Genomic DNA, 27,714 nt, shown 5'->3' with positions numbered 1-27,714 from the left:
AAATAATCATTGTCTACATGGCATAAATGACTAAAATATCAATTTTGCAGTTGTGTTTGTGTACATGGGTCACCTTTTTGACGCCTGCATATGATATATCCTTTCAAAATGATTAGACGCAAAAATCCTCATTCTGTTATATATAATATTATTGTTTTAAGATAAGATTTTTTTTTTTTTTTTTTTTCCGGCGAAAGATTATATTAAAAAGCCCATAGGACAAGTACAGTAAGGAAAAACCCAATAACAAGTACATGCGAGAAGAACGGTCCATAAAAATTATAATTCTAGCTTCTGACACGTGTTGGAGACGTGTACCCTACCTATCCACGCGTCAGGAATCGAGCGCTGCCGTCTTCACGTTGCTAAACACCGCCGTCTCCGATCAACCACCGCCGATCAGTGCGATGGGTAGACTGTTCCTTCCTGCCGATCTCCACTCCAATCAAAAGAAGCATCGAAATCATTTACCGGATTAAAAGGTAGAGCTGCTTCACAAATTCTTTGGAATCACCAGTTTCGGGAGACTCCACCACCGATTACATCTATCTTGATGTAGTCTAAAGTCCATTTTTGCTCTTGCGTCTTGAGCAATCGGAGGTGACGAAGATGTTAATCCACGAAGAAATGGAGACAACAAAGATCTTGGAAGAAAACGTTGAGATCGATGGGTGAGCAACAATGGAGATAAAGATCAAGTTCCGTTAAAAACGGAGAAAAGACCGGTCATAGTCGGTAACAGAAGATCCGATATGTAATCGGAAATTATTGATCTCGCATAGAGACGAGAATATAAACAAATCCGGATCAAACTGGAGACAAAACGATTATCAAGCTCTCCTCTCTGAAAGATTTTGGAGAGAGAAGAGAGGAGAGCTTAAGATAAAAATTTTAAATTGTAAGTTTGTAACCACTGACGAGAAAAAGAAATTTGAAACCACTTAACTCCAACTCGTAAACTACAGGTCTATCTTTTACAGGGTAAATCGATGACTTGACGTTGATATTGAAATAATATGATTGATTTTATAATGCATAAATTGGTTATGAAAAATAAAGTAAAGTAGTTTGTTGTCACATCACATTGTAGAGATCTTTAGCTCTGAAATCATGCGGCTGATGTCACCCCACCCATTAAAGCACACAGATTGAGGGTGTGATTTTTTTATATTTTTTTTTCCTCAAACACCATTTATATTAAGTTATCGGAAAGATACTTTCTGGTAGAGAGAGCCATTCAGGAACCAATATGCTTACATGGAAGAAAAGGCTATTACGAGCCCGAACTTTCTTAGCTAAACAATCTGTTCGAGTATTAGAACTACGAGGAAGAAATCTAATACAAAAAAAGGAAAAAAACAAACTAAAGAGCGATAGGATGCCAATTCCGCTGCGAATGTCGGCCAATCGTCTTGGTTGTCAATGATAGAAATCAGGTCTGAACAATCGGAAGCAAAAGCGCCAGAAGTATCGCCAATAGAGATCATGCATTCCATTGCCCATAGCAAAGAATCAAATTCCGCACAAGTTAAAAATTTTGATTGAGGGTGTGATTGTGCGACGCGTTATAGCGTTTTTACATGCGGTATTTTTAACTTGTTACCATTCAAGTCACACATCGTGTATTTTAACTTTTAGACCGCACTCATCAAATTCTTTTTGTTTGGTCTGTTTTATCTCAATACCGCACATGTTTTGTGTATCACCAATTATGATGCGTTTTTTGTTTTGTCTATATATGTGTATATATACATATAATACATATATATTTTTAAATTTAAAAAATTCTGAAATTTCTAGTATGTATTAAGTTTACCAAATAACATCATTTTATTTAAAATAATAATAATTTTTATAAAATAAAATATTATAAAAATATATATATATGTATCCTAAATACTATTCTTCACCAATCAAACATTATTTCGTACCGCTTATTTTATAAAAACCGTACTTATTCCGCAAATATATTTTTCCCACATGTACCGCAGTTGGACCATATCGCACTATCAAACCACTTTTCAAATACGTCGTCACCATTCGGACTATGAGTTTACATTCTGAAATCATGTAGCAGTAGAACTATCCAACTCATATTTTCGAGTTATCAGATTTCAAAACAAAAATCACTTTAAAAATTCGTATAATCAAAACAAATGTTTCAACGATTTCATTCAATTATTTCTCCACGTAGTTTAAAAGCAGAATACAGATAAAGATCTAATTTTAGCTACCATCTAAGGACATTGACAGTACTGTTTGGAATCGCCTATCAACGTTACAACGTCAGGGCAAGTTCAATGATTGCCTGCGTGAATGGTTTAGGACGAGGGCATGAGGTCTGTTTGCATTCTCGATCACTAAACTTCAGTTTCTCTCTCAACACTTATTCTCCTGTTTTCATTTTTAAAATTTTGCTCAGAAAAGCATATATTGCATGTAACCATGGGTTTTTTTAATGACTAAATTTTACATTCATACAAAAAAAAAAAAAAAAAAAGTACCATCAAATTAGAAATATGAATTAATAATCGTAAAATATGCATGGACGTTCACCGTATATGAACGTATTATATTCTGTATTGATATCCTTTAACCAAAAAAATCATTCTGTATTGATAAATGTTGGTTCTACTTCTACACTTTCTCTCTACATCATCTTCATTTTTAATATTGAAAGAAGAAAGAGACAAATCGATCATTTTGCCGAAAAAATATATATTAATTAGTTTCTCTAGATTTAACGGAAAAACAAAAGTTTGAATGATTTTTATACTTTGGCAATTAACGGAAAAACAAAAGTATAAAATGCAGTTTAATATATATTTTATCCGTTAACCGAAAAAATATATATTAATTAATGATTTAACTTTGGCAAACTGCATTTTACTGAATAGCTTTACAATTAAAACAGACTCACCATACAAATAATTTTACATATATTATTGATTTTTTTGGCTTATAATACTTTTAGTTTCTGAAATCAAAATTTATGGAAACAAAAGTATCTTCTTATTTATCAAAAAGTAAGTCACAACAGCCCAAAATATCTGTAGGCTAGAAACTGCATTAATTATTTTAGCATATCTGATAGTATGAGAATTGAGTGTATAGGGGGGGAAGATAGATGGACAAAACAGGATTCAAGTCCGAAAGAGTTGGGCTATGTTTTCTGCTGAATACACATTTCGACCCAATTAGTTAAAATAATTCATCCTTTTCGTTTTCTCTAGCTAATTAAGTTCCTACACATATCCTTCGAGAACAAAAATCTAACACACATGCATGTTAGCTGCTGAGTCATTTGGTAACACGGTTCACATACAAAAGGGCTTTTTGAGACAAAATATTTATAAATGAATGACTAATCATCATATGGAGATTTCATCATTAAGCAACTTAGATTCTTTGTAATCTAACCCCAGATATTTCTGAAATAGAAGATTTGTTAAGTTTTTTTTTATATAAATAAAATACAAAATTTATTGGGATAAACGTGTTTACATCAATTGCATCGTTTGTTTAAGTACATGAGTAAAATCAAGAATTTAGAATGGAAAGAAGAAATGTTTGTTATGTCGATCCGAACCAAGATTTGTTAAGTTAAGACCTCTTTATCATTCATCATACATATTTATGAAGAACACCGAACATGCAAAAGAAAACAAAACAAAACATAAAACTCAAAAAGAGAAAAAAGAGAGATTCGTTAATCTCTATTTGTACACCTAAAACTCAACACCAAAACTTGTAATTAAGACCAGCCACAAAAAAAGAACCATTCACTCACTGCACACCAGTCCAAGCTCAATCTTACACGTGTCCTCATCCTCAGACGTGCCACACCTCTCTAACTTTCTTTTCTTCATCGGTACCACCACGTGATTTCCACGTGCTAAAGGCTCCAACCCCAAAGTCAGCTCAAGCCCGATCCAAGTCTTTGGTTCCTCCGTCGTCGTCTCCTCAGAAGACACCGGTGACTCGTGACTCAGTGACGACTCATGACTCAAAGACCTCACGTTTCTCTCTTCCTTGCATGCACCACGGCTCCGTCTCTTAACGTTCTCGTCCCTGCTTGACACGTGTCTTATGTCGCAAAGCTTGTTGTTAAAAGGAGGTGCTTGACCAGTAACCGCTGCGTCGCATGCGATCGGAGTCACGGGTGAGCCTCTCATTACTGCCTCAACGGCCGCTTGACAAAGATGCCAGTTTCCTGACCACAATAACCCCACGGATCCGTATATCGGATTCACAATCCTCCCGCATGCTTCGTACAACAATGATCTAAATATCGCTGCAAAAACAAACAAAATTACCAAATTATTAGATGCATGTTAGAAAAATAAACAGGATCCTACGTTTCCTAAAAAGATGTATGAGAGATTCCGTCCAGAACTTCGCAATTAACCATAACAAACAAAAAACATAACATGCATGGGAAGTTTGAATACCAGGACGGAGGTGGTCAGGACCGGTGTTGAGGAGGTTCATGAGCCCCGCACGGCCATAAAACTTGGCGAGGAAGACGGTGGCGTTGGCTTGAGATTCAGCGGATTTGATCCATTGAAGACAAGGTCTTATGCTACAGTTTTCACTGCAGCCTTTTCGTAGAACTCGACATCCGTTACAACTCATACGCATTTTAGATGGGAAACAAAAAACAAAATGTGTTTTGGGTTTGAGGGAAAGTACAGAATGGTCCAGAGATCTTAGAAGAAGGAAGAGGTATTTAAGAGGGAGAAGCTGCTTGGGTTTGGTCGGAGAGATCATAACAATTAACAAGGAACGAAGTTGTCGTTTTCTTTGTGTGTAATTTTTTTCAAAAAATAAATAAATTTGTGACGTGCATGTTATATTTTTCTCTAAATGGATATCGTAATTTTCAAAGTATAAATAAGATGTAAAGAGCCCAAAAAAGAAGAGTTTTGTAATTGTTTTTATATTTTGTATGAATTATTTTAGTAAATTACGAGAATATTACCTTTATTTAGGTAAGTAATTTTTTCAAACTGTTATTATGTGTTTATAAAAATAAACAAAGCTTCTCATACTATTTGTATAGTTATAAAATTTTAAAATCTTTAATTTTCATGGTTTATACATTTTGTTTGTTTGTTTGTAGTTACTAATAATATATATTTTTTTTTTTGGGGAAAATAGTTACTAATAAATATGAAATATATATGGAAGCCCGTTGAGCTTTGTCTTTGGCTCTCATTCGTAGCGCGTGATCATCATCGACGAAAATGTCCAAAACCAGTCAAGTATTTTATTTTTTTGGTTAGTTGTTTATATCTGACCGCCGTTTGTTTTTGTCTAGACCGCAGTTTAATGTTCGGCAATTAATAATGGACTGCCAAAATATTTGGAGATAGTAAATTTTGAAAACGAAATTACTAGAGGGTAAAATGGTAAATAGAGAGATGAGAGGTTCGAATTTCAACGTTCGCATGCAAGCGCAAAAGTGTGATCGCGTGGCGGAGACATTGTGGTAACAGAGTTTGGTCGAATCGCCGCGTTTTCTGAGCGGTTACACATTATGTAGCTCCATACATAATTCTGATAATTAATATTAATATCCAAATACCTACTTAATAAATTATCTTAATGGAATCACTTTGACTTCTATAGGCTCTAGTATATATCAACATTAATATCGAAAGACCTACTAATAAATTATCTGCATGGATCACTTTGACTAATATAGGCTCTACAATTTTTACTTTTAGGTGAATAGATGCCAACGTTTATTGGTTAGATTTGGTAGTTTCTTCCATTGAAACACCCATCATTGAATGGTGATGTTTGAATTATTTCTATTACTTCTTTAATAAAATAAAGAAAAAAACGCACACACAATCTATTAATTATTATTAAGGTTTAGAAACAGTTAAAAATTAAAATTATAGAAAATATATAAATATCTATCAAAAATGTTAAAAATGTCAAATCGCAAACAAAGTTTAGATAAAATATTTATTTAAGTATATCAAACATTATATAAACATTTATAATTATTTATATAAAGATAAAACTTAGTTAAAAACTAGAAAAATACAGTAAAACAAAATATATATAATTTTAACGGATAAAACGATTTATTTTTTCTTCTGCCGGCTATCACACGATTAATACGATTGTCTCCACTTTAACTAATAATATAATCATGCGAACAATCATAACTATAGCTAGTAGACTCTATAGAGTCAATTTTTCTGAAAGACCAGTTACAGACGAATGTGAAAGCTATATATGCTATATGATATATACTAGTATGAAATAAATTTGTTGTCGTTTCAGGTAATTTAGAAGACCTGTATAAAGTTGTACAATAATTTTCTATATCAAATAACTTAACATATTGTAAGATAAACAATAAGTCAATAACCTAATTCCTATATGTATATATATTATGTTTTTGAAAAATTCAAATGGTATATATACATGTTTAGATAGACGTATGGATAAATACAGTTTCAACCAAATTATCATATTGCTATAGAAGTGATTGACAAACAGATATGATAATTCATTAAAATAAAAATGCATAGGTAAGAGGTAGAAAAATAGATGCATACAAAATATAAGCATACGAATAAAATTTTTTGTCGTCTTTCTTATTGTCGTCTTATAATAAACAAATAAATACAAATTCTCTTAATTGACAAATACGAAAATGGATATGTGCTAGCTGGAATAATACAATGATATAATCCTTTATAGAGATTTATCTGATACAGAATCGAACGTTAACTCTTCCTTTTGGTTTAACAATTTCTATTTCCCCCGAATTCTATCAAAAGTGAAGCTAGAAAAATCCAAATCTAGAACTAGAAACAAGCCATGAATGTGTAAAAAATAAAAGTTTGTGAACTCTTGTTGATGATACACTGAACTGAAAAAAGAAAGACAAATGGAGGAGAGATAGGTGAAGATGCCATGCAAAAATGTCCAAAAATATTTTTATTTTTAAAAATGTGGAAAGAGCCAAAAACTTTAAAAAGAAATATAGGGGTTTGCATGCATATGGCCGCGCGTGTGTATCGCGTCATCCTACGTTTTTAGTCGTCGAGTTTAAATTGTTTGGACAAAACCTCTTGTATCTTCCAATCACTTCCATAATTTTAGGAGAAAAGAAAAACAAATATAGAAAATATAATGCAAACCCAGGGACTCGCGTTTTCCATGGTTTTCGGAATTTTGTGGGCTCTTTACCTTACGAGGAGCTTGAGCTTCAATGTTTTGATTAAAATAATAGAAGGCTTCTTGTAATATAGGATTATTGGTCAACAAATTCTTATTGTCCAAGATATTAACTGTTTGACTGAGTCTCAAAGTGGAATTAGAAACATCTTATTATGATATGTGGGTACTTTCTAGTTTCGACAAACATGTTTATGGCTTTCATCTATCAAGATTCTTCACTCTATAATTAGAATTCAAAAGTAGAGTTCACTGTCAGAATTCAAATTTATTATGTGTTTTTTTTCCGTGGTCGAGATTGTGTATTATTCTTTAGTTATTACAAGACTTTTAGCTAAAATTTGAAAGAATTTACTTTAAGAAAATCTTAACATCTGAGATAATTTCAGCAATAGATTATATTTTTCATTACTCTAGCAGTATTTTTGCAGATCAATCGCAACATATATGGTTGTTAGAAAAAATGCACTATATATATATATATTATTTTTTCAATTAAAAGTGCATGATATATAATATATATATATATATATATATGTGTGTGTGTATATGGTCAAAGAAATTCTTATACAAATATACACGAACACATATATTTGACAAAATCAAAGTATTACACTAAACAATGAGTTGGTGCATGGCCAAAACAAATATGTAGATTAAAAATTCCAGCCTCCAAAAAAAAATCCAAGTGTTGTAAAGCATTATATATATATAGTAGATCCCAAATTTTTGTACAATTCCACACTGATCGAATTTTTAAAGTTGAATATCTGACGTAGGATTTTTTTAATGTCTTACCTGACCATTTACTAATAACATTCATACGTTTTCATTTGAAATATCCTCTATAATTATATTGAATTTGGCACATAATAAGAAACCTAATTGGTGATTTATTTTACTAGTAAATTTCTGGTGATGGGCTTTCTACTAGAAAGCTCTCGGAAAATCTTGGACCAAATCCATATTCCATGACTTCGATTGTTAACCCTATTAGTTTTCACAAACATACTATCAATATCATTGCAACGGAAAAGGTACAAGTAAAACATTCAATCCGATAGGGAAGTGATGTAGGAGGTTGGGAAGACAGGCCCAGAAAGAGATTTATCTGACTTGTTTTGTGTATAGTTTTCAATGTTCATAAAGGAAGATGGAGACTTGAGAAGTTTTTTTTGGACTTTGTTTAGCTTTGTTGGGCGTTTTTTTTTTTTGATCAATAACTTTGTTGGGCTTATGATTTGTAATATTTTCGTGGACTCTTTAGTTTATTTAGACGTGCTAACTTTGTTGGGCTTATGACTTGTTGTAACATATTGTAACAGATGACTTGATGTGCGACTAATCTTTACACATTAAACATAGTTCTGTTTTTTGAAAGTTCTTATTTTCATTTTTATTTGAATGTTATATATTTTTCTATATTTATAATTCTAGTAAAAGGCAAATTTTGCTTTTAAATGAAAAAAATATATATTCCACAGTTTCACCTAATCTTATGCATTTAGCAGTACAAATTCAAAAATTTCCCATTTTTATTCATGAATCATACCATTATATATTAACTAAATCCAAGGTAAAAAAAAGGTATGAAAGCTCTATAGTAAGTAAAATATAAATTCCCCATAAGGAAAGGGCCAAGTCCACCAGGCAAGTAAAATGAGCAAGCACCACTCCACCATCACACAATTTCACTCATAGATAACGATAAGATTCATGGAATTATCTTCCACGTGGCATTATTCCAGCGGTTCAAGCCGATAAGGGTCTCAACACCTCTCCTTAGGCCTTTGTGGCCGTTACCAAGTAAAATTAACCTCACACATATCCACACTCAAAATCCAACGGTGTAGATCCTAGTCCACTTGAATCTCATGTATCCTAGACCCTCCGATCACTCCAAAGCTTGTTCTCATTGTTGTTATCATTATATATAGATGACCAAAGCACTAGACCAAACCTCAGTCACACAAAGAGTAAAGAAGAACAATGGCTTCCTCTATGCTCTCTTCCGCTACTATGGTTGCCTCTCCGGCTCAGGCCACTATGGTCGCTCCTTTCAACGGACTTAAGTCCTCCGCTGCCTTCCCAGCCACCCGCAAGGCTAACAACGACATTACTTCCATCACAAGCAACGGCGGAAGAGTTAACTGCATGCAGGTCATTTATATTTCTTCTTTCACTTTTTTATTATTCCATATGATTTTTTTCGGTTCTTTCTTCGAATCTACATAAACTAATATCATTGGAAAAATCGAAAAAATAGGTGTGGCCTCCGATTGGAAAGAAGAAGTTTGAGACTCTCTCTTACCTTCCTGACCTTACCGATTCCGAATTGGCTAAGGAAGTTGACTACCTTATCCGCAACAAGTGGATTCCTTGTGTTGAATTCGAGTTGGAGGTAATTAAACAAAATTTAAACATCTATATAAACTAGCTAGATCTTAGGAAAATTTGGTTTAATATATTAGGATCTTGATTTATATAAACATGTTCAAAATGTTATCTGAGTGGTTTGTAACATGTGGTTTGTATAGCACGGATTTGTGTACCGTGAGCACGGTAACTCACCCGGATACTATGATGGACGGTACTGGACAATGTGGAAGCTTCCCTTGTTCGGTTGCACCGACTCCGCTCAAGTGTTGAAGGAAGTGGAAGAGTGCAAGAAGGAGTACCCCAATGCCTTCATTAGGATCATCGGATTCGACAACACCCGTCAAGTCCAGTGCATCAGTTTCATTGCCTACAAGCCACCAAGCTTCACCGGTTAATTTCCCTTTGCTTTTGTGTAAACCTCAAAACTTTATCCCCCATCTTTGATTTTATCCCTTGTTTTTCTGCTTTTTTCTTCTTTCTTGGGTTTTAATTTCCGGACTTAACGTTTGTTTTCCGGTTTGCGAGACATATTCTATCGGATTCTCAACTGTCTGATGAAATAAATATGTAATGTTCTATAAGTCTTTCAATTTGATATGCATATCAACAAAAAGAAAATAGGACAATGCGGCTACAAATATGAAATTTACAAGTTTAAGAACCATGAGTCGCTAAAGAAATCATTAAGAAAATTAGTTTCACATTCAATTCTTGTCACATGATTAACGAGCTTGAGAGGTTTAGAGTAACAATATCTTGAAGCAAAAGATGACCCACTTGAAATCTAGTGATGGATACATAAGTGGACGTGCCTTGTTTAGGATAGGATTCTGGATAAGAGTCTCGAATATTCATTTTTACCAAGTATATTCAAGGATCTTGTGGATCATATATTTCCTCAATCAAAGGGACTTGACCCAAATTCACATAAAGATATTTTGGAGTCGTTTGTTTAGGTACTTTCGAAATAGGATAAGCTATGTGTGGGTCGTAAAAACTCAAAATTTTCTTTCATTTTTTTTTTTAATTTTTTCCTAATTAGTTACTGATATAGTGTAAAGTTTTGAAATATTTTAAACGATTTTTACCCCTTTTTAATAATTTTTGTACCATTTAATCTCAAGAATTATACATATTGTTTACCAAAAGGTTTTGGTCACCATCGAAAACATCGAAATGCTCAAATACCACAGAAAGATTGAAAGATAGGAGATACCAAAGATTTGTCTTTTTTTTCTTTTTTTCACAATTTGTTTTTGTTTTCATGTGTTGTTTTTTTGTTAAATAAACAAATTAGGTGGGAGTGATAAAGCAAAAAAACAAAGTGGGTGGGTCAAAAGGCCCATTAATACCAAAGCAAATAAGTTATCATACCAAATAGCCCACCCAAGTTATCTTCCTACTCCATCCAATTTCTCCAACAATGAGTATTAGCCACATGTCTATCTTTTTCTTGTCCTAACGTATTTTTTAAATCTTTTTTTCAGTCAATTCTTAATGCAATAACCAGGTTGTGAATATAAAACTAAAAATATATAAATGTAATAAAAGTAAACAACCGAATTAATGGGGGGAAACACTAACCATTGTCTTTTTCTTTCCTGAAACTAGACTTGTGTCTTGTCCACCTAAATTCACTTAAATCTCCATTAACATACACATATAACTTTTTTCACACAAAAATAAAATATATATATTTAACTTTTTATCAATATATTCAAAATTTTATATTGAATTGTATTGAACTTTTTTTTTTATGTATAATTGGTTTAATAAAAACTTATATGGTAATAGTAAAAATATATCATTGATTGAAGTAAACCAAAAATGTTACTTAAATCTACTAATTGATCCATATTAAATTAGAAGTTAATTAAATAAACAAACAAAATCCAAATAATTATAATAAACTAAACCGGAATTCAAAGTTTAAACAAATATTGAAGTAAAAAAGATGAAAACTTTATAAAGATGGAAGGATGAGCAAAAAGTGTTGTATATAATTGTCGACACTGAGCAAAGAAAGAGTGAAAGACAACTTTTTTCCCTTCCACTTTCGTTTTTTTTTATCCAGTGGAAATCTCGCAACCATTCCCATTATATATATGCAGAGAGTTTGTTGAAGAAGGTGATGAAAGATCAATTTTTGGCAATTAGTGGTGAAGATTTGAATCAGAGATGGGTTTTTCTTCTTTCATTTCTCAGCCTTTGTCTTCATCTCTCTCGGTATCTTCTTCTTCTTTAATTTCACTATACATATATGTACAGTTGTTGGATTAGATTCTGTGTTGAGTTAAACTATAGTTATGGATAACCTTAAAGTCTTTTTATCTTTTGACTAGAATTGAAGAATTTAATGGGTTTTTGAGTTGACTTTATTCTTTCTGAGTCACTGTTACAGAATCTCTGTTCTTGATTGTTGTGAGTTTTTGTATGAAAGTTTCTGAATTTCTATGAAGTAAAAGAAGAATCTTTCTTTCTTTGTTGGTGAATTCAGGTGATGAAACGCAACGTTTCTGCTAAAAGATCGGAACTTTGTCTTGATTCTTCAAAGATTAGATTAGATCATCGTTGGAGCTTCATTGGAGGATCAAGAATCTCTGTTCAGTCCAATTCTTACACCGTAGTTCACAAGAAATTCTCCGGTGTACGAGCTTCATGTACTGTGTCTCATAACCATTTAAAGATTAAACTTTGTCACTCATTTTGTGACTTTGATCTAAGATTATATGTGTGATTAGAATCTCTTATATGTTCATGTTGTAGGGTTAACTACTACTCAGATTGCAAGCAGTGTATTTGCGGTTGGAACTACCGCGGTTTTACCCTTCTATACTCTAATGGTTGTAGCACCAAAAGCTGAAATTGTAAGTTTAATTTTGTTGCAAGTTTTACAACTTGATGACCTAATGAAGTTGATCAAAATTGAGTATGTTTCTTTGTGCAGACCAAGAAGTGTATGGAGAGTAGCGTACCGTATATCATCTTAGGCGTATTATATGTGTATTTGTTATACATTTCTTGGACACCCGAGACGCTCAAATACATGTTTTCTAGTAAATACATGTTGCCAGAGGTTTTGCTTTCCCTTAACCATCCACAATATTTGTATCATTGCAGTTTCTAAAGTTAGTTTTTTCATCTGCAGTTGTCTGGAATAGCTAAAATGTTCTCAAGTGAAATGACTCTTGCTTCTGCTTGGATTCATCTTCTTGTTGTAGATCTTTTCGCTGCACGGTATATTACACTTCTCTTCTTCTCAATGGGTTCTGAAATTATCCTACATGTTTCTTATAAAGCGTGTTTTGGGTTTACTCTGCAGGCAAGTTTATAATGATGGGTTAGAGAACCAGATCGAGACGAGGCATTCGGTTTCACTTTGCCTTCTCTTCTGTCCGGTTGGAATCGTTTCGCATTTCGTAACCAAAGCTATAATCAACAACCAGTACAAATAAGCTGATGATCTTGGTTTCTTAAATGCCTATAAAGATTTGGAATGATGCTTCATTATGCTTTTGCTCATGTTAAATTAGCTGTAATGGGTTAAGTTGTTGACAGTATCAATGAGACCAAACAACTCGAGACAAGTTTTCATCTTTTGTCAATAAGTTTACCTCATGAGGTTTTTGCAGAAATTTGCAACTTGAAAACCTCCTCTTCAAATATTTTACTAAACTACAGATTTAGGTTCACTAAATTTGTCAAACGTTTAATAAATCCGTTTTGATGTGACAACACTACTACGACTCGAGCCCTTTAGTTGAGTGGTGTGTCATGACCTCATCAGCAGATCAAGTGCTCCGTACACCAATCAATCAACACAAGTTACACAACACATATTCAAGAATATGCATCGATGGAAATGTAATGCTAGGTATGAGGCAGACTTACCAAAAAGCATGAAACCTTCACATTTTTAGGCCAACTCTATCTTTGGTCTCAAGCCCAATATAAACCTCATAAATTAATATAAATGGCCCAAATCCAAATTAAGTTATCAAAAACCAAATCCAAATTAGTTTTCCCCACTAGAAAGAAAATTAACAACTTCTCCTCTAACTAGGTGGAGGAGGAAACAGCCATCACAACTATCTGTTAGTACTTAGTAAACTTAAAGCTTCCCTCGACAATGACTTAGTCATATATCGAGGCTCGAAGACTGCTCAGAAATTTCATCAATTAACACACGTGATCAAAGATATTTTATCCTAATTTCATCTCAAATATATTTTAAATTAGGATAACATGGTTTTACAATCATTTTACATATATAGTTCGTTTAAATCAAAATTAAATATAGGAAAATGACAACTCCTTGAATTTGCAATGGGCCATCAAGGATTTAAAGAACACATTTCCTAACACTTTGGAGAATTGGTCCCTATGATTGCTTATAAATATATATAGTATATAGTAATTAGTAAATTTAATATACTTAAACTTTAGCCTACAATGTTTGGAAGAATCTGCTGCTGACTCCAGCTCTGTAAAGCTTCATCACATCACTTTCTCCAGTTACGTGAATCTCAATATCAGCCGGAACAAACAAAACATCTCCTCGGTTTACCAAAACTTTAGATGAACCGGTTCGCAATTGCCCTTTTCCTTCAATAACCAAATAAACCGAAGGACCTGGTACTGCCGGAAAAACCGTCGATTTTCCTCTAGGAAGATCACAATGATCCACTTCAAACTCATCAAATGGAGGAAGATACCTTGTAACGTAAGGAGTCAGAGGAAATCCTTTCAGAATCTCCGGGTAACCCTGAACCAAATCCGGTACGTTTTATCAATAAACCGGACAAAGAAGAAAAAACAATCGGTTTACCAACTAAACCAGTTTGTTAACGTGTAAAGAAAGATACCAAAAATTTAACGTGTAAAGAAAGTTACCAATTTGTAGGTAAGCATAGAGCAAAGCGTTTGAACATCGCGATGTTTAGGAGTAAGACCAGCTCTAACTACGTTGTCTGAAGCCGCCATACACTCAACACAATCACCGGATATATATGCGTGTGGCTCGTTAGCGTCCAAATACAAAGCCTCTCCAGGATTAAGCTTGACATAGTTAAAGAAGAAGGCTGAGATGACACCTATGTCACCAGTGTACTGTTTCTCCAGTTCCAAAACCAACTTCTCTTTCTCCGACAGTTCACGGTGTTTGGTCTCTAAGAGCAGACGATTCTTCATCCGAGAAACCACTTGCTTCGTCTCATTGTTACTTGCAGACATCAACTGTGTGAAGATCAATCGAACAACGGATTTGATTCTCTCGTCTTCATCGTGTTCGTGGACGTTGAAGATTTGATCTGCAGCTTTGCTTCCTACAAGCTCCGTGATCTCTGGTACATTAGTGATAACCTCCTTCAGTTCCTGATTCAATTTAGGTACAAAACCGTTTAGATCGAATCAGATCTAAGCAAAACTTAAAACCCGAATGTAATAAGATACCAGAGAGAAAGATCTGAAGTTGTGTACCTTAAGAGTTACGAAACCACAAAGGGCTTGAAAAGGAGTAACAGCAAGAGCAATCTCAGGCTTGTGGTTATTGTCTCTGTAAAGAAGAGGATCTTCTCTATGCAATTTCTCTGCTAAGGCCTTATTTGGATGTGCTTGAATCGACAATGCTTTCGTTACTGACAAAACCTAATTTTTCACATTTCAAAAACCAAAACACTTATGATTAGATTAAAAATTCACACAAATAGTCACCATTTTTAGTTAGAGAAGCAGAGTCAAATGTTAACATCTACAAAACAGAGCAAAAAAACAGAGAAATTATTAGGATGTGCCTAAATCAACAATGATTTCGATAATTTTCGCATTACAACAAGAAAAAACTTCTCATTAGATTCAAGTCGGTATGCTTTAACTTTAAAAAACACAAAAAAAAATCAACCTTTTTAATAATGAAAACAGAGTCAAATGTAACATCTTCAAAACAGAGGAAAAAAACAGAGAAATTGACAATAAAACAGAATCTGAAAATGTATATTTTGATTATAAGATATATATATATATATATAGATATATAGTTGTTTTTATAATATGATTATACTCAAATCTGTATATTATAACTTTTAGAAACACATAAAAATCAAATTTGTTAATCAGAAAAACTTAGTCAAATGTAACATCTTCAAAACAGAGTAAAAAACAGAGAAATTGATCATTACCTTGAAAAGGAAAGGAAGATCACAACCCCATTTGTCCACGACTTTAGACCCGAGTAAATTCGGATTATCCAAAACCCACGATTTCAATGTAACCATACATTTATCAGACACACCATGACCCGACCCGAATTCAACATGACTCGGTCCAGACTCATGAGTACCCATCCAAAACTCAGCGTAAGGAATCTCCGAATCGACTCGTTGTCCTGTATTAGCCTCTTGGAGTCTCGCCACCAATGACTCCGGTCCGAGTTTGCCCCATTCGTAGTTCTTCACAAAACATCTCAGCCGTTGGATCTCTTCACCGCCGGTTAACTTGGCTTGATCGTGACCATTCGTTTGGATTGCGTCTGCTCCCATTTTTGGCCGTTTATTTTATTTTTCCTTCGATGATGAATCTGATAATATAGAGTGATGGGGTTTTCTTGTAATCTATATATAATGTATAAATGAAATATATTCCTTGTAAGAGGGTTAAAATTCAATCATATATATATGGAAAGAAGAATATTGATAGAGAAGCAATAGACTAAATATGTGTTTCTTTATGTAGAAATAAAGATATGCATTAGCTAACTGTTTTTAAAAAATCGGTTCACGAGAAATCCTTGAATTATATTATGGAAAGTATATAACTATATATTAACAAAGAAAAAAAAGCAATTGTGAAAAGTATACTTACGTGTGAATTGTTGCATTTGCACCCAAAAAAATGAAGTACTTACGTGTGAACAAGAAGAGAACGCATCATCTATGACAATCAGTAGACGTGGAGGAGAAATCTGAAATATAGTGGTAAAGACCAGTTTTGGAAGATAACTTGAGAACTCTTTTTTTATTATAATTAAAATAGAAAGTGCGTGTTTTATTTTGGAAATATAGAATTTGAGAAAAGATAAGATAAGGAGAAGGATCAAGAAAAAGGTTTTAAAAATGCAAATGAGTCAAAATATGCAAAATGATTTTTTTCCAAACTTGCCATTATTTTTGTTCTCCTTATCACATATTAGATGAACATTATAGATATGATATGACTCTAATTTACAATATGAAAAGTAGAATCTCTCCCTATATACATTGTTTGCCACTTAATATTTTAGTTGGGATGAAATTTTCTCAGAAATTACATATAAAACGAATATTAGCATACCACACAAATATTTTGGTAAGAACTAAAAGAAATTACATGAATTTTGGTATTTAGAAAGTCAAATCAAATAATTTCAACCTTGGTTAATACATTACAAATTTTTTAAAATTCATAATAACTATAAACATATTTAAAATAATTATATATTTAATACGTAAAGTTCTTATAATTTCATGAGAAAAAATGGGTCAAGCTGGAAATTAAGAAAGGTAGAAGTCAATGGCTTTCTTAATTCTTATGGAAGTTCTCATGAAAAGTATCAATGATCTATTTTACATGTGACATACTTCCTCGTCTGAAATGACAGAATTTAATTTTCTTACTTTATTTACAAGTCAACATTATTACATTTCTTATTTTTGTTATCACTTGCCTTGGTTTGATATAGAAATAACATTAACAGCAATCCAACAGTATGAACTATGATTTATGACGCCTCATTTTCTTGGAATATAAAAAATATATACACGAATGTAAAACTATTTTTCGTGTTTGTGTTTACCAGTAAAACACAAACTATTTTTTATTTTTATTTTAGCTTAATGGAAAAACAAAACCCCCGGAATCTGATGATTGGCCGATGTGTTTTGTCTAAACCATCATAATCGGTCCTATCATCGAGCAAATGCGTCATTCCAATTCTTCCATCATACATGAAACGAGACATAGTCCAGAAATGGGCCATTTGGTGGTCAATAGACCGATTCTTTATAAGCTATAGCTTCCGCGTAAAGAAATGTACGTAGTATAAGAAATTTTACCCTAGGAGGGTAAAGAGCTTCATTCCAACGATGAGAAACTTCCAAAAAAGTATATTTCCCCAATTGATATCGAAAATATTAGTTTTTCTTATACCACGTGTTCAACTATACAACATGCAAACACTATTTTAAATCGTGGATGCAAGCTTTTACAAACTTCCGTCCAAAAATAAAAACTTCTGTCCTCAAGTTGGCAATTATCATGCATGACATCATATATAATATGTTAAATTGTGAATTTTAGTTATTGAATTCGTTTATGTCATAAAATAGCCAAAAACCATATATAGACCTAAATTATAGAATTCTAGTATCTCATGTGAGTGGAGACGTAGGAATCATATGAAGAATGAAGGGTTACTGTTAGAAGACGTCGTCAATGGATGAAAAAGTAATTAGGCGGTGACCTTGAGTTCGTTATGCTCCAAATCTGACCTTTACGTCATCTTCTCCAAGTTTGTGTTCCGTTTTGGTATTCCTCAACTTATCGAACCCGGTTCTTGCATGTGCCTAATTATTTGTCAACATCTTTTTATGGCACATCTCCAATATTTTATGAAGAAGAACATATTCTATAGTATTTGGTCAAGTTAGTTATATCTCGATCGATAGAATAGTTATTTCCTATACAACTTTATCTACATAAAAAAACCACAAAAAAATTGAATGATATTCCGATAAACATTCGACCCTTTCTACTAAAACCAAATTGTGTGTAGTATATAACTTTACACATGGTATCTTGTCATTTTTTGTTTTTTTTGGTATGAAGTTATGTAACATTTTAACCAGAAAATAAATAAAGAAAGGACAAACAGATATGAACCACCAAAAAACCATGTAAGCGCCAATTTTAGTTGTTATGCTGTTCACTCATCACTGAAACGTGGGAAAATGATTTTCCGTAATAATTCTTCAAATTTGGTCCAAACTGTTTTTATTTCATAAAAAAGAAATCTCAATTTTGGTGTATTAAAGTGAAAATATCACCTTAAAGTTTTGGTTATATTTTCACCCTAATAGACCTTAAAGTTTTGGTGTATTAAAATCCTTAAAGTTTTGGTTTAATAAATTCGTTTCGTGTGGATAGAAGGAATTAAAATGGACTTGGCCAAAGTTGAAAGATTTTTTTTCGTTGAATTATCTATATAACTCAGGAAACTTTATAACTTCTTTATTAAATTTTTAATTACGACAATTATTTTCAGAACATTCTATTTTTTCTTTACAAGAAATAATAGGAACATAATCTTATAGGAACGTAATGTTTTTGCCTTTTTGGGGTTTGAGGATGACCAAGTCTTATTTAGGGTTTCTAAAGATGTCTTCGTCAAGCTTTGAACGTCTTTAAGTTCCAAATTTTCAATAATGAGAAGCTTAACAAAAGTCAACGGACATCTTCTATTGAAAAAGTCAACGAACTTTCAATACATTAAACATAGACCAAATCAAATATCCAATGAATTCTAATCAACACGCTCCAATATAAAAAGAATACAAACTTTCAAATAAAACCTAAACTTTCAATGGACAATGTTAATCCCAAACACATCAAGGGGATCTAAAGAATCAATCTTTTTGTCAAACTATTTGTCTTTGCATGCATTTCACTGGGAAGAATCTGAACCTGAGTAACAAAGAATACCCTCTTATGATAGGATCACTAGCCCGAGATAGAGCGATGCACAAAGAAACGCAAATGATATCATTCCCCTGAAATGAAAACTAATTGTTAGAAAAAGGATTTCACTTTCACTTTCAGAATCTGATTATTGAGAGTTGTATTAGAATCTAACCAGATGACACCCCAGCCACAACCGGTACAGCAAGGACAGATCTCTGCGAACTTCTCAGCATCGCTCGAATGGACCCTCCGAGATATCAAATCATCATAGATATCTAATGGGCATACATTTCAGCCACATTATTATTGGTCATAAGTCATAACTCTAAGTGTAGTTAATGGGAGAAGAGAACTACATACCGTAAACTGAGAATAAGCTATTCATCACACCTGCAATAATGTGAATCCGAGTTTTATATAAGGCTAAATGAAACTGAATTATGATAACAAGACAGAGAAGAGTTTGATGGTATTCTTACCAATAAACAGAATGACATAACGGAGAATTTTGACTGTAGTTAACTCTTGTAGAACCCATATGACAGCGAGGAAAACTATGAAACCTGGGATTTTTACAACTATGTAAGGATTTTGGGTACTTAAAAAGAAAATGCAACAAGAAGAATTGCAAGATAACACACCTATACAAAGCCCTCGAAGCGTCCACTGTCAAAATTGAAGCTCTTATTGTTTAATGTTGATGACTTTCAAGGAAATAAAACTTTGTTAATATAAGGGAAATAATGACTTCTTACGTTTTTGGCAATGAAGAGAACGATGAATAAAGCAAGACCAAGACCAGCAGCAGCTATTCTTGCTGTAAGCAGATTGGTAGATGCAAGAATCAATGCCATTCCCCAAAATGATGAGCCAAGATCTATAGATTTTCAACAACAAAAAGGTTAAAACTTTATCTCTTTTAGTTCTAAATTTGAAAAATGGTGGATTTGTATAAGATATATCGATAGATTGTGCATTACAGCCAGCAGGTAAGATCAACCAATAAATGCCACCACGTGTTGTGGTCGAACCCCCTTCATTTGCATTCACCTCCATCCCCTCTACCTTTTGATTCAATAAGAAGTTGATTTACCAAAACGAGTGACAATTTGTTAGTAGAAACACATTATCCACATTATATGCGACTGTTAGTTGCAGAATCACAGAGAGATGGTGCACACATTTGGTGGTATTTATGTTCAACCTTTACATAGCCTATTCAAGATAATTCTTATGAGGGGGTAAAACATAAAGACTCATAGAGAGAAGCTGGTAGATAAGTTTCATACAGGAAGTACTTGCAAAGGAAAGTTTGTAGATCTCACATTGTCACTGCAATACTTGCATAAGGTAAAATTGTGATATGCATCAATCAATCTAGAAGAAACACAAGCAGAAGTATAGTAAGACTAAGACCTGAAGCTGAACACTCCTACTCTTACAGAACCAAAATCGCCATCAAATCTACACCCTAACTATCTGCAGAGACATCTTTATAAAACCAGTCCTCACTAAAAGCTTTCTAACCAACACAAAAGAGCTATAATCTGTTACATTCACTCCTAGGGAAGTTAATGTAGACCTACAGCTAAGGCTTGAGCAGCTGCACTTATTCAAGTAGACTCACTGTGTGTTCTTAAACTAATGACAGAAGCTAGTAGTTTACACATTAACAATGGAAGCAAGCAAGAATCGTCTAAAAATATGATTACGGATAAAACAGATAGCAAGACATATAAGGATACTGCAACCTCTTATCTATGGCTATACTAACAGTCATGTCCAGAGAGAAGAATGAACTGACATATTGCTAAAGTAAAAATCTTTCTATCTAAGGAAACCAGAAGATCTTCTCTGCTCTTACACAGCAACATTTTACAAATGGAAGGAAACACATTCATGTTTGCAAACTAAATCAAGGGTTCAAGTGACCTAAAATCAATCTTATACCCTTTTAAGTTCATTTGAAGACTAGTAGTTGAAGTGAGAAAGCTCCTTACATCTCCACATGTAAGCTTGCAAGCAACGGCATGACTAGCTTCGTGCAAAAACACCGTAATGAGTTTAAATGGAGTCAATAGAAATGTCCTCCATAGCTGTCAAACCAAAACCCACAAAGAAATCTCTCAGTAAAGATCATAAAAACAGAAACTTTGATACTTCAATCAAAATTATGTTAACCTAGAAACATAAAATGCCTCAATTCACCAAATTTCGTTGAAATTATAAGTCAATCTGGAACCCTTTTGACTAGATTTTACAAAAACCCTTTCAAAATCGAAAAAAACAAGCAAAGGTCAAAACTTTCTGGTCGGAAAACTGACCAGAAGGATAACTACGGTGAAGACTCCGATGGTGATGAGGAAAGTATTTTGATTCCGGTTACAACAACCACGGAGTTCCCAGTTTGGCGAATCCATCTCCGGCTAATAAAGATTGAATCTTTCTTTCTTTCTCTCTTTTCTCTTCCCCGGAATCTGAAGAGTGATTGGGAGAAAGAAAGAGAAAAAGAAAAGAGGGAAAAATGGACGAATTTGATTGGTTTCTTATTAGTTTATGAGATTTTGACATTGTTTTAAGTTTCTTAATGTTCTTCTTCTTCTTCGAGGAAATTGGTAGAACAATGTTTGATTAGGTGACCCATCCCTATGACCGCATTGACTAGATCTTACGCGTTTAATTTTCCTAATTTTTAATTTAACACATAAATGAAAAATAATGTTTTAAAAAAAATCATTTTAATCATTTTTATTGATTTAAAGCATCATCTTACCTAGTAATTAAAATGTCTAATTTTTATTAATTTTTAATTTAATCACGAATTTTTGTTGATGACTAAATTGAGAAATATCGTTAACTAGCTAGACGGATCAATTAGACGAATAGTTAGATGATGTTATGTGTCTATTTCTATAACATCATTCGAAAATAACTCATTTACTATCAATCTAAAAGTTGAAATGATTCAAATTGATATAGTTTTTAGTCCTTCATTCAACTTTCTGGAGATTGAAGAAAAAAGAGAGTGAAATTCCATTCTATCTACTTATGGATATTTCCGGTCAATTGCTAATTTGTAAGAAAATGATCAAATTAATGAGTGAAATACAAAGGTCTTGTATTACTCTATAGTTTTCTTACGCACATCCGCATATTAGTGGGTATCGACGTCTCTTAGCGTGGTAAACCAAAAGTCTATATCAAGTCTGAAATATGCAGCTACCTTAAATGTATGTAATTAATGAGTTATCAATTTAAAATCAACAAACAGATGTCAATCAACAAGATGATACTATTGTATATATATATGCATACTAACAAGTAACAATGTAGTGGAATCATACGAAAAACAAACAATGTAGTGGAATATATTTATGGCATGAAGAAATTCGTGTTCGTTGGGTCCAACTCATTTGTCTTCTTCTACTTATTAACTCTTGCAACAAAGATGTTGAAAAAGTAAACAATCTTAGGATTAAACACACTTATAAAGATTCAATATGTTGAATAAAAAATCAGGAACCATATGTTTTTTTTACTAGATGTTAGAATTTTTCAAAATTTTATATCACTTTAACTATTTAAGATTAATTATTATGATTAACTAATTTTTTAATGGCTTTTATATCAAATTCATCATTTTTCTCTCATTACATATAGAGACTTGTTTCATTTGATTTGTAAAAAACATAGTCTATTTTACTATAATTATTTCAATTATTTTGTCATACACTTTTGTTTAAAGTTGTAAACATCTTTGAAAAATAGATTTCAACAATAAATTATAAAATAAAAGACAAATATTTTTTTAAAAAGCAGTTATTTTATTTGATTTTACTTGATTATTGTTATTAATATGTAACTAGAAACATAAAAATATTATACAATATAGTGGGATAGGATGTTAATTTTATTAAACAAACCATTATCTAAGTTAAAAATTAAATAGATGTTGAAGGATTAAGTGTGGGAGAGAAAATATGATGTTGAGTGTTAAAAAAAAGAAAAAGATTGTTGAAAAATAAACCAATGTAGTCGTGCCTATTAAGATAAAAAAGAAACACTCGCCTACGTTTACAAAAAATCGAAGAGGCTATATTTGTTAATTATGTTTATCATATAAGTATTATGGAAGCAATAACGTTACAAAAATTAATACAAATGACAAAGGAAAGTAGTATAATATGCAATATATACAAGGAATCTTTAATACACTTAAGGCAATAACTTAAAGTCTTCTTTTCTCACTTCTTCTTTTCTCACTTCTTCTTTTCCTATATCATTAATTTTTTTTTTCTCACTTCTTTACCAGCTTCATTTTTGTTAATCATCTTTATCAAATTTTATTAACTATTTTTATATTTTTATATATAGATACTATATTTTGGATATTACCATTATATATATTTTTATTAACTACCAAAATTATGTTTTTATTTTATTAACATCATGCATCATACATAATAATGATACTAACACAATTTACTAAATTACATATTATAATCAACCTAATTTTGTTTTTGGCATATTTTTGTTCTAAATTATTTTTTGAGTTTTGCTTAAAATTTTCTTAATTTATTATTAAATTTTGAACATTATTTTTTTTTTGTTATGTGTACATTATTTTATTAAACTATTAAACCATATTTTTCGCCTACGGCATCAAAATTTCTCGGCACGGTTCAGAAGTCTTATTGTTTTTCAAACTCTTTAAGCTGAGATTCCTGTTCGTTTGTTTTGATAGGTGATAAAGTGAGAGAGTTAGATTTAATAGAAAGCGTATGTGTTGAATCAAAACCCTAACAACCTAATAATCCCAAACGAAAAAGGGAAAAAACAAATTACACGATGACCTTATTCTTTATCTTCTGTTTCTTAACTTTTGTTGTTTCTTCTTTCACAAATTTAGTTTTAGTGCAAAATTTTATTATTAGTTAATTATTTGAGAAAAAAAAAAGAATTAGAAAACTTTGATATGATAGCTTAACGTAATTTGTTTTGAATATACGGATTATCTTTGGGTATGGTTGCATAAATGAAAATCAATATTAATATAACAAACCTATCGAGGTATCTATAATAATGATGTCTAATCTTTAATTTGCAAAGTACATACCATATCACTTCTTACTCGGCGGATTCCACGTACAGATATGATTCTTCATTTTTTTTTTGCATGCATTCATCTTCAGGATACATAATTTCATTGTGATAAAAAATAAAACAGAACACATGCAGTGGAGGGATTTTCGAGCACATACAATTTTATTTTTTAAAATTCACTAGCTACATCTTTATTTTAAAAATATTATGATCCAATAGTCACCTTTAAAATAGAGTTTCTTCAAAAATAGAAGAAAAAATAGAGTTGAATTGTAGAGATCTCTATTTTTTCTCTGTTATAGAGGAAACTCTATTTTAGAGGCATTGTACTACAATAGACACCTCTAAAATAGAGTCACCTCTAAAATAGAGGAAAATATAGAGATCACCATTGGAGATGTCCTAATTTCTTATTTTATTTTTTTATAACTTTAAAATATGGGTTTCCCTATTATTCTACCAATGTCATTTTCCAGTGAGTGATATGTATTAAACAAAAACCCATTGTGGAGGAATTTCCGATTATGTCCAGTTAAAATAATTCACTAGCCATATAAGAGAGTGGGGGAGGTTAGGAATTAACACAACACTCACCATAAAAAAACAAAAACTCACTTGCCTCTAAGAGAATATAGTAAAAACACAAAGAGAAAATGGCCTCTAAGAGAATAGAGCCAAGGAACAAGCTCACATCATACAATTCCATATGTAACTCAAAATCTTAGACTAGAGGTAAGTACTTTCTTAGTGACTCTCTCACATAGAAAAAGCAATAAGTTAACATATTTGTCCAGAAAATATGATGCAAAATACATGAATTCTGAAATTCTGTTCAATGTGTTTTTTTCTCTCTTTTATGTGAATAATATATTTTCCAAATATCGATTGTTTCTCAGACATCTTATCATGGATTCGGTGAGTGTAAATTATAATCTGATAATGGATTTAAACACATTCTCAGAAACTCTCCAAATTCACATAAAGTGGTATCAGGGTGTTGTGTCTCTTTTCAGTGCTGAATGAAAGTAAACACCTTCGCAATTCCTGTTTGTCCCCAAAAAAGACAGAAAAATATCCTCATTATGTTCATTGGAGACATAGATTTGCATGCATATATCCTCCTCTTTCCAGAGTTCCGTACTTGTGTGGAGTTGAACTTGAACTGGTAAGCTCGGATCAACATTTGGTTTAATTCGAAGTAGTCAAGATCATTGTTGGGAGCCATGGATCCTGACCCAATATGATGCTTCTACCATTGCCTATATTAAATTGAGCCACCGCAAGTTGCACACCACGTCCTCTTAGAAGGGAGGTTCAACCATAAGATGGTTGCATGTGACTTGTGATCCTTGTTTAGCCGTTAACAACGTCCCTCGTGAGAAGTTGTCCGCGTCCGTGTCAATCTTTGTTTACGAAATTAGTTAGTATCTGATGTATCTTCCAAACTTGATTAGTAAGACAACTTAATAAAAATGATATAAGATTGTAACAAAAAAAACAAAAAAGTAGAGTGATATAAGTCATCGAAGCCTAATCCGGATTATATTCTCTTATGGTGTATAATAAAAACCATAACTGTTTCAAAAGAGAATATAACTTTCAATGTTTGTTTCTTCCAAAAAATACCAATTCATGAGCATTCTATATAGTTCAGTTCATTTTTGATCATTCTTTTTTCCATAATTCATAATTATTGGAAATATGAATGGTTTATGTAGTCAAAATGTTGTCACAAATATTGAAATATCAAATTTATACGTGATTTGTGTATTTATAGGTGTGATAATGTAAATATATACTTTTATTGTTCGGTAATTGTCAGCAAAAACATCACCAATGCTATTTGTCGGACTGGACCATCTTTATTGTTTACTAGGATCAGAAAAATCCGATATTTTTTGGGTCCGTCATCATAACCAAACCCTAACTGAATTGTACAAGTTCCTGTTAGTATTATCGAGAGCAGCCAAAGTAGGCAGTTCGTGATTGGGTCGAATCGGGTCGGGTTGGTTTCAAGGTGGGCTCGTGGGCGATCCAAATGGATAGGAAAATGTTTAGTAGGAAACGTGGACCATCTCTTAACCCTTCACTTCTCTTAGTGGGATTCTTCGTTTTCGGTAAGTACGTAGCCATCGGACCCATGGCCATGCTTACTTTGTCTTCTATTTTTTTTCATATAATTCACAAATTTACAAATTATTCATAGTTCCCTTTCATTTTCTAGATAATGTGAAATCTCCTTTTCCTCTCTCTTTCTTTCTATCACATGACAATTTCTTTACTTCAAATTTAAGAAAAAATTGATTTCAATTTTATGAAAAGCAAACTCGCATGACTCATCATATTAAATAAATAAAGAGTTATAGACTTTTCTTTCACAAAAGATCCATTTCTCTTATCGGAACAAAATTTTGTTATATACATCTTATAAGATAAATACAAATTAAATAAATAAATATATAATCCAAATTTGAGAGGAACAAAGACGTAGAATTAGCGACAATAAAAAAAAACACGTAACCAAATCTTTGTATATACATTTCATATTTTACAAAAATGGATAACAACGAATTTGTAATATGGTCTACTATTAAAGAAAACTATGTTCTTGATATGTATTTGACATTTGTCTGCCCTTATTATTAATCAGTTTGGAAGTATCAACAATGCCACCCGTATGGTTTTTTAAAATTATTCTTGTACTTTAATTAATATATCATCTAACCATTAAATTAAACCTAAACTAAGAATCTTAAAAATAAACGGATATTCTAAATTAGTAAAGACAAAAACCTCGGTTAATAATATAAGAACTGAATAAATAATAAGACAACGATGTATGTATCGTTTAGCTCCTAATTCAATACTCATGAAAAGCATCGTAGATAAATGTAGTTGGTATGGTTCAGTAAGGTCGGTATAGTCACTGCAAATAAATGATTGGATCAAAATGTTTTAAAATCGAATTAATTGAGGTTGTTGATTTTTTTTTTTTGGCTAACTTCAACTAATAGTTTTAGCAGTAACAATATTGTTGGGGTAAATTTCAATCAAAAGCACCAAACAATTCGGGTTGTAATAATTGGGTGTCAGACCCGCAAAAAGACTTTCTGGTAACTGACTTCCTATGTAAATATCATCCTGAATACATCATATTCGAAGACTGGCTAGTGCTCGACCTTATTTAACGTGAAGTAATGTTCGATGGGATGATGCAACATTCTTGTACACCGAACCAGTAATGACTAATGATGCTATTATTACCTTAACTTATCTAACACATGTTTTGAATTGTGTTCTACAGTCTTTAGGTGGCAA

The 27,714-nt window shown here is 32.3% G+C and overlaps 5 protein-coding genes, 2 long non-coding RNA genes and 1 other non-coding gene across 14 annotated transcripts; 3 read left to right on the top strand and 5 right to left on the bottom strand.

Moving 5' to 3' along the window:
* Positions 1-177: 177 nt before the first annotated feature.
* Positions 178-963, bottom strand: AT1G67105. The gene has a single exon (NR_143592.1). It is a non-coding gene; the product is annotated as an other RNA (non-coding RNA).
* Positions 964-3,577: 2,614 nt separating this feature from the next.
* On the bottom strand, positions 3,578-4,769 carry LBD40 (LOB domain-containing protein 40). Its single transcript, NM_105380.5, has 2 exons — positions 4,452-4,769; positions 3,578-4,294 (listed from the first exon to the last, which is right to left on the bottom strand). The coding sequence occupies exons 1-2, from the start codon at positions 4,639-4,641 to the stop codon at positions 3,783-3,785; spliced, it is 702 nt and encodes a 233-aa protein (NP_176881.1). The 5' UTR covers positions 4,642-4,769; the 3' UTR covers positions 3,578-3,782.
* Positions 4,770-8,774: 4,005 nt separating this feature from the next.
* Positions 8,775-10,284, top strand: RBCS1A (ribulose bisphosphate carboxylase small chain 1A). Of its 2 annotated transcripts, none has more exons than NM_105379.4 (3): positions 8,775-9,363; positions 9,470-9,604; positions 9,741-10,284. In NM_105379.4, exons 1-3 carry the CDS (start codon positions 9,193-9,195, stop codon positions 9,975-9,977), a joined length of 543 nt encoding a protein of 180 aa, NP_176880.1. In that variant the 5' UTR covers positions 8,775-9,192; the 3' UTR covers positions 9,978-10,284. The 2 variants fall into 2 exon arrangements, with proteins under 2 accessions (NP_176880.1, NP_974098.1); NM_202369.2 differs by having other exon boundaries at positions 9,018-9,363; positions 9,470-9,597.
* A 1,054-nt stretch (positions 10,285-11,338) lies between these two features.
* ABA4 (abscisic acid (aba)-deficient 4) lies at positions 11,339-13,291 on the top strand. 2 transcript variants are annotated; one of them, NM_105378.4, is made up of 6 exons: positions 11,339-11,808; positions 12,080-12,242; positions 12,349-12,449; positions 12,530-12,658; positions 12,731-12,819; positions 12,905-13,291. In NM_105378.4, the coding sequence occupies exons 1-6, from the start codon at positions 11,761-11,763 to the stop codon at positions 13,035-13,037; spliced, it is 663 nt and encodes a 220-aa protein (NP_564889.1). In that variant the 5' UTR covers positions 11,339-11,760; the 3' UTR covers positions 13,038-13,291. The 2 variants fall into 2 exon arrangements, with proteins under 2 accessions (NP_564889.1, NP_001321234.1); NM_001334271.1 differs by having other exon boundaries at positions 12,530-12,819.
* A 491-nt stretch (positions 13,292-13,782) lies between these two features.
* On the bottom strand, positions 13,783-16,609 carry DIN9 (Mannose-6-phosphate isomerase, type I). Of its 3 annotated transcripts, NM_001334269.1 has the most exons (5): positions 16,441-16,609; positions 15,759-16,156; positions 15,061-15,228; positions 14,476-14,955; positions 13,795-14,347 (listed from the first exon to the last, which is right to left on the bottom strand). In NM_001334269.1, exons 2-5 carry the CDS (start codon positions 16,116-16,118, stop codon positions 14,030-14,032), a joined length of 1,326 nt encoding a protein of 441 aa, NP_001319330.1. In that variant the 5' UTR covers positions 16,119-16,156; positions 16,441-16,609; the 3' UTR covers positions 13,795-14,029. The 3 variants fall into 3 exon arrangements, with proteins under 3 accessions (NP_176878.1, NP_001319330.1, NP_001321710.1); NM_105377.5 differs by having other exon boundaries at positions 13,783-14,347; positions 15,759-16,598; NM_001334270.1 differs by lacking the exons at positions 13,795-14,347; positions 16,441-16,609 and having other exon boundaries at positions 14,438-14,955; positions 15,759-16,307.
* A 2,393-nt stretch (positions 16,610-19,002) lies between these two features.
* Positions 19,003-21,940, bottom strand: AT1G67060 (peptidase M50B-like protein). 3 transcript variants are annotated; one of them, NM_105376.4, is made up of 9 exons: positions 21,618-21,939; positions 21,294-21,389; positions 20,274-20,358; positions 20,049-20,170; positions 19,935-19,959; positions 19,773-19,856; positions 19,654-19,683; positions 19,466-19,568; positions 19,003-19,382 (listed from the first exon to the last, which is right to left on the bottom strand). In NM_105376.4, the coding sequence occupies exons 1-9, from the start codon at positions 21,711-21,713 to the stop codon at positions 19,319-19,321; spliced, it is 705 nt and encodes a 234-aa protein (NP_176877.2). In that variant the 5' UTR covers positions 21,714-21,939; the 3' UTR covers positions 19,003-19,318. The 3 variants fall into 3 exon arrangements, with proteins under 3 accessions (NP_176877.2, NP_001321368.1, NP_001321369.1); NM_001334268.1 differs by having other exon boundaries at positions 19,053-19,382; positions 21,244-21,389; positions 21,618-21,928; NM_001334267.1 differs by having other exon boundaries at positions 19,022-19,382; positions 20,274-21,389; positions 21,618-21,940.
* A 3,453-nt stretch (positions 21,941-25,393) lies between these two features.
* On the top strand, positions 25,394-25,848 carry AT1G08893. The gene has a single exon (NR_139518.1). It is a non-coding gene; the product is annotated as an other RNA (long non-coding RNA).
* On the bottom strand, positions 25,432-25,704 carry AT1G08897. The gene has a single exon (NR_139519.1). It is a non-coding gene; the product is annotated as an other RNA (long non-coding RNA).
* Positions 25,849-27,714: the final 1,866 nt, after the last annotated feature.

The sequence above is a fragment of the Arabidopsis thaliana genome (assembly GCF_000001735.4).
Source record: "Arabidopsis thaliana chromosome 1 sequence".
Classification (NCBI taxonomy): domain Eukaryota; kingdom Viridiplantae; phylum Streptophyta; class Magnoliopsida; order Brassicales; family Brassicaceae; genus Arabidopsis; species Arabidopsis thaliana.
This window is presented reverse-complemented; position numbering and strand designations above follow the sequence as displayed.

Excerpts from the sequence above, each read along its gene's own strand:
- LBD40 (NM_105380.5), bottom strand. The coding sequence starts at position 4,641 with ATGCGTATGAGTTGTAACGGATGTCGAGTTCTACGAAAAGGCTGCAGT. Across the intron at positions 4,295-4,451 it reads TCCTGACCACCTCCGTCCTG|CGATATTTAGATCATTGTTG; the intron begins GTATTCAAACTT and ends TTGTTTTTGCAG.
- RBCS1A (NM_105379.4), top strand. The coding sequence starts at position 9,193 with ATGGCTTCCTCTATGCTCTCTTCCGCTACTATGGTTGCCTCTCCGGCT. Across the intron at positions 9,364-9,469 it reads GAAGAGTTAACTGCATGCAG|GTGTGGCCTCCGATTGGAAA; the intron begins GTCATTTATATT and ends TCGAAAAAATAG. Across the intron at positions 9,605-9,740 it reads GTGTTGAATTCGAGTTGGAG|CACGGATTTGTGTACCGTGA; the intron begins GTAATTAAACAA and ends TGGTTTGTATAG.
- ABA4 (NM_105378.4), top strand. The coding sequence starts at position 11,761 with ATGGGTTTTTCTTCTTTCATTTCTCAGCCTTTGTCTTCATCTCTCTCG. Across the intron at positions 11,809-12,079 it reads CTTTGTCTTCATCTCTCTCG|GTGATGAAACGCAACGTTTC; the intron begins GTATCTTCTTCT and ends TGGTGAATTCAG. Across the intron at positions 12,450-12,529 it reads TAGCACCAAAAGCTGAAATT|ACCAAGAAGTGTATGGAGAG; the intron begins GTAAGTTTAATT and ends TTCTTTGTGCAG.
- DIN9 (NM_001334269.1), bottom strand. The coding sequence starts at position 16,118 with ATGGGAGCAGACGCAATCCAAACGAATGGTCACGATCAAGCCAAGTTA. Across the intron at positions 15,229-15,758 it reads ATCTTCCTTTCCTTTTCAAG|GTTTTGTCAGTAACGAAAGC; the intron begins GTAATGATCAAT and ends GTGAAAAATTAG. Across the intron at positions 14,956-15,060 it reads GTGGTTTCGTAACTCTTAAG|GAACTGAAGGAGGTTATCAC; the intron begins GTACACAACTTC and ends AAATTGAATCAG.
- AT1G67060 (NM_105376.4), bottom strand. The coding sequence starts at position 21,713 with ATGGATTCGCCAAACTGGGAACTCCGTGGTTGTTGTAACCGGAATCAA. Across the intron at positions 20,171-20,273 it reads GTTGATCTTACCTGCTGGCT|ATCTTGGCTCATCATTTTGG; the intron begins GTAATGCACAAT and ends GAAAATCTATAG. Across the intron at positions 19,960-20,048 it reads TTCTCTTCATTGCCAAAAAC|TGGACGCTTCGAGGGCTTTG; the intron begins GTAAGAAGTCAT and ends CAATTTTGACAG.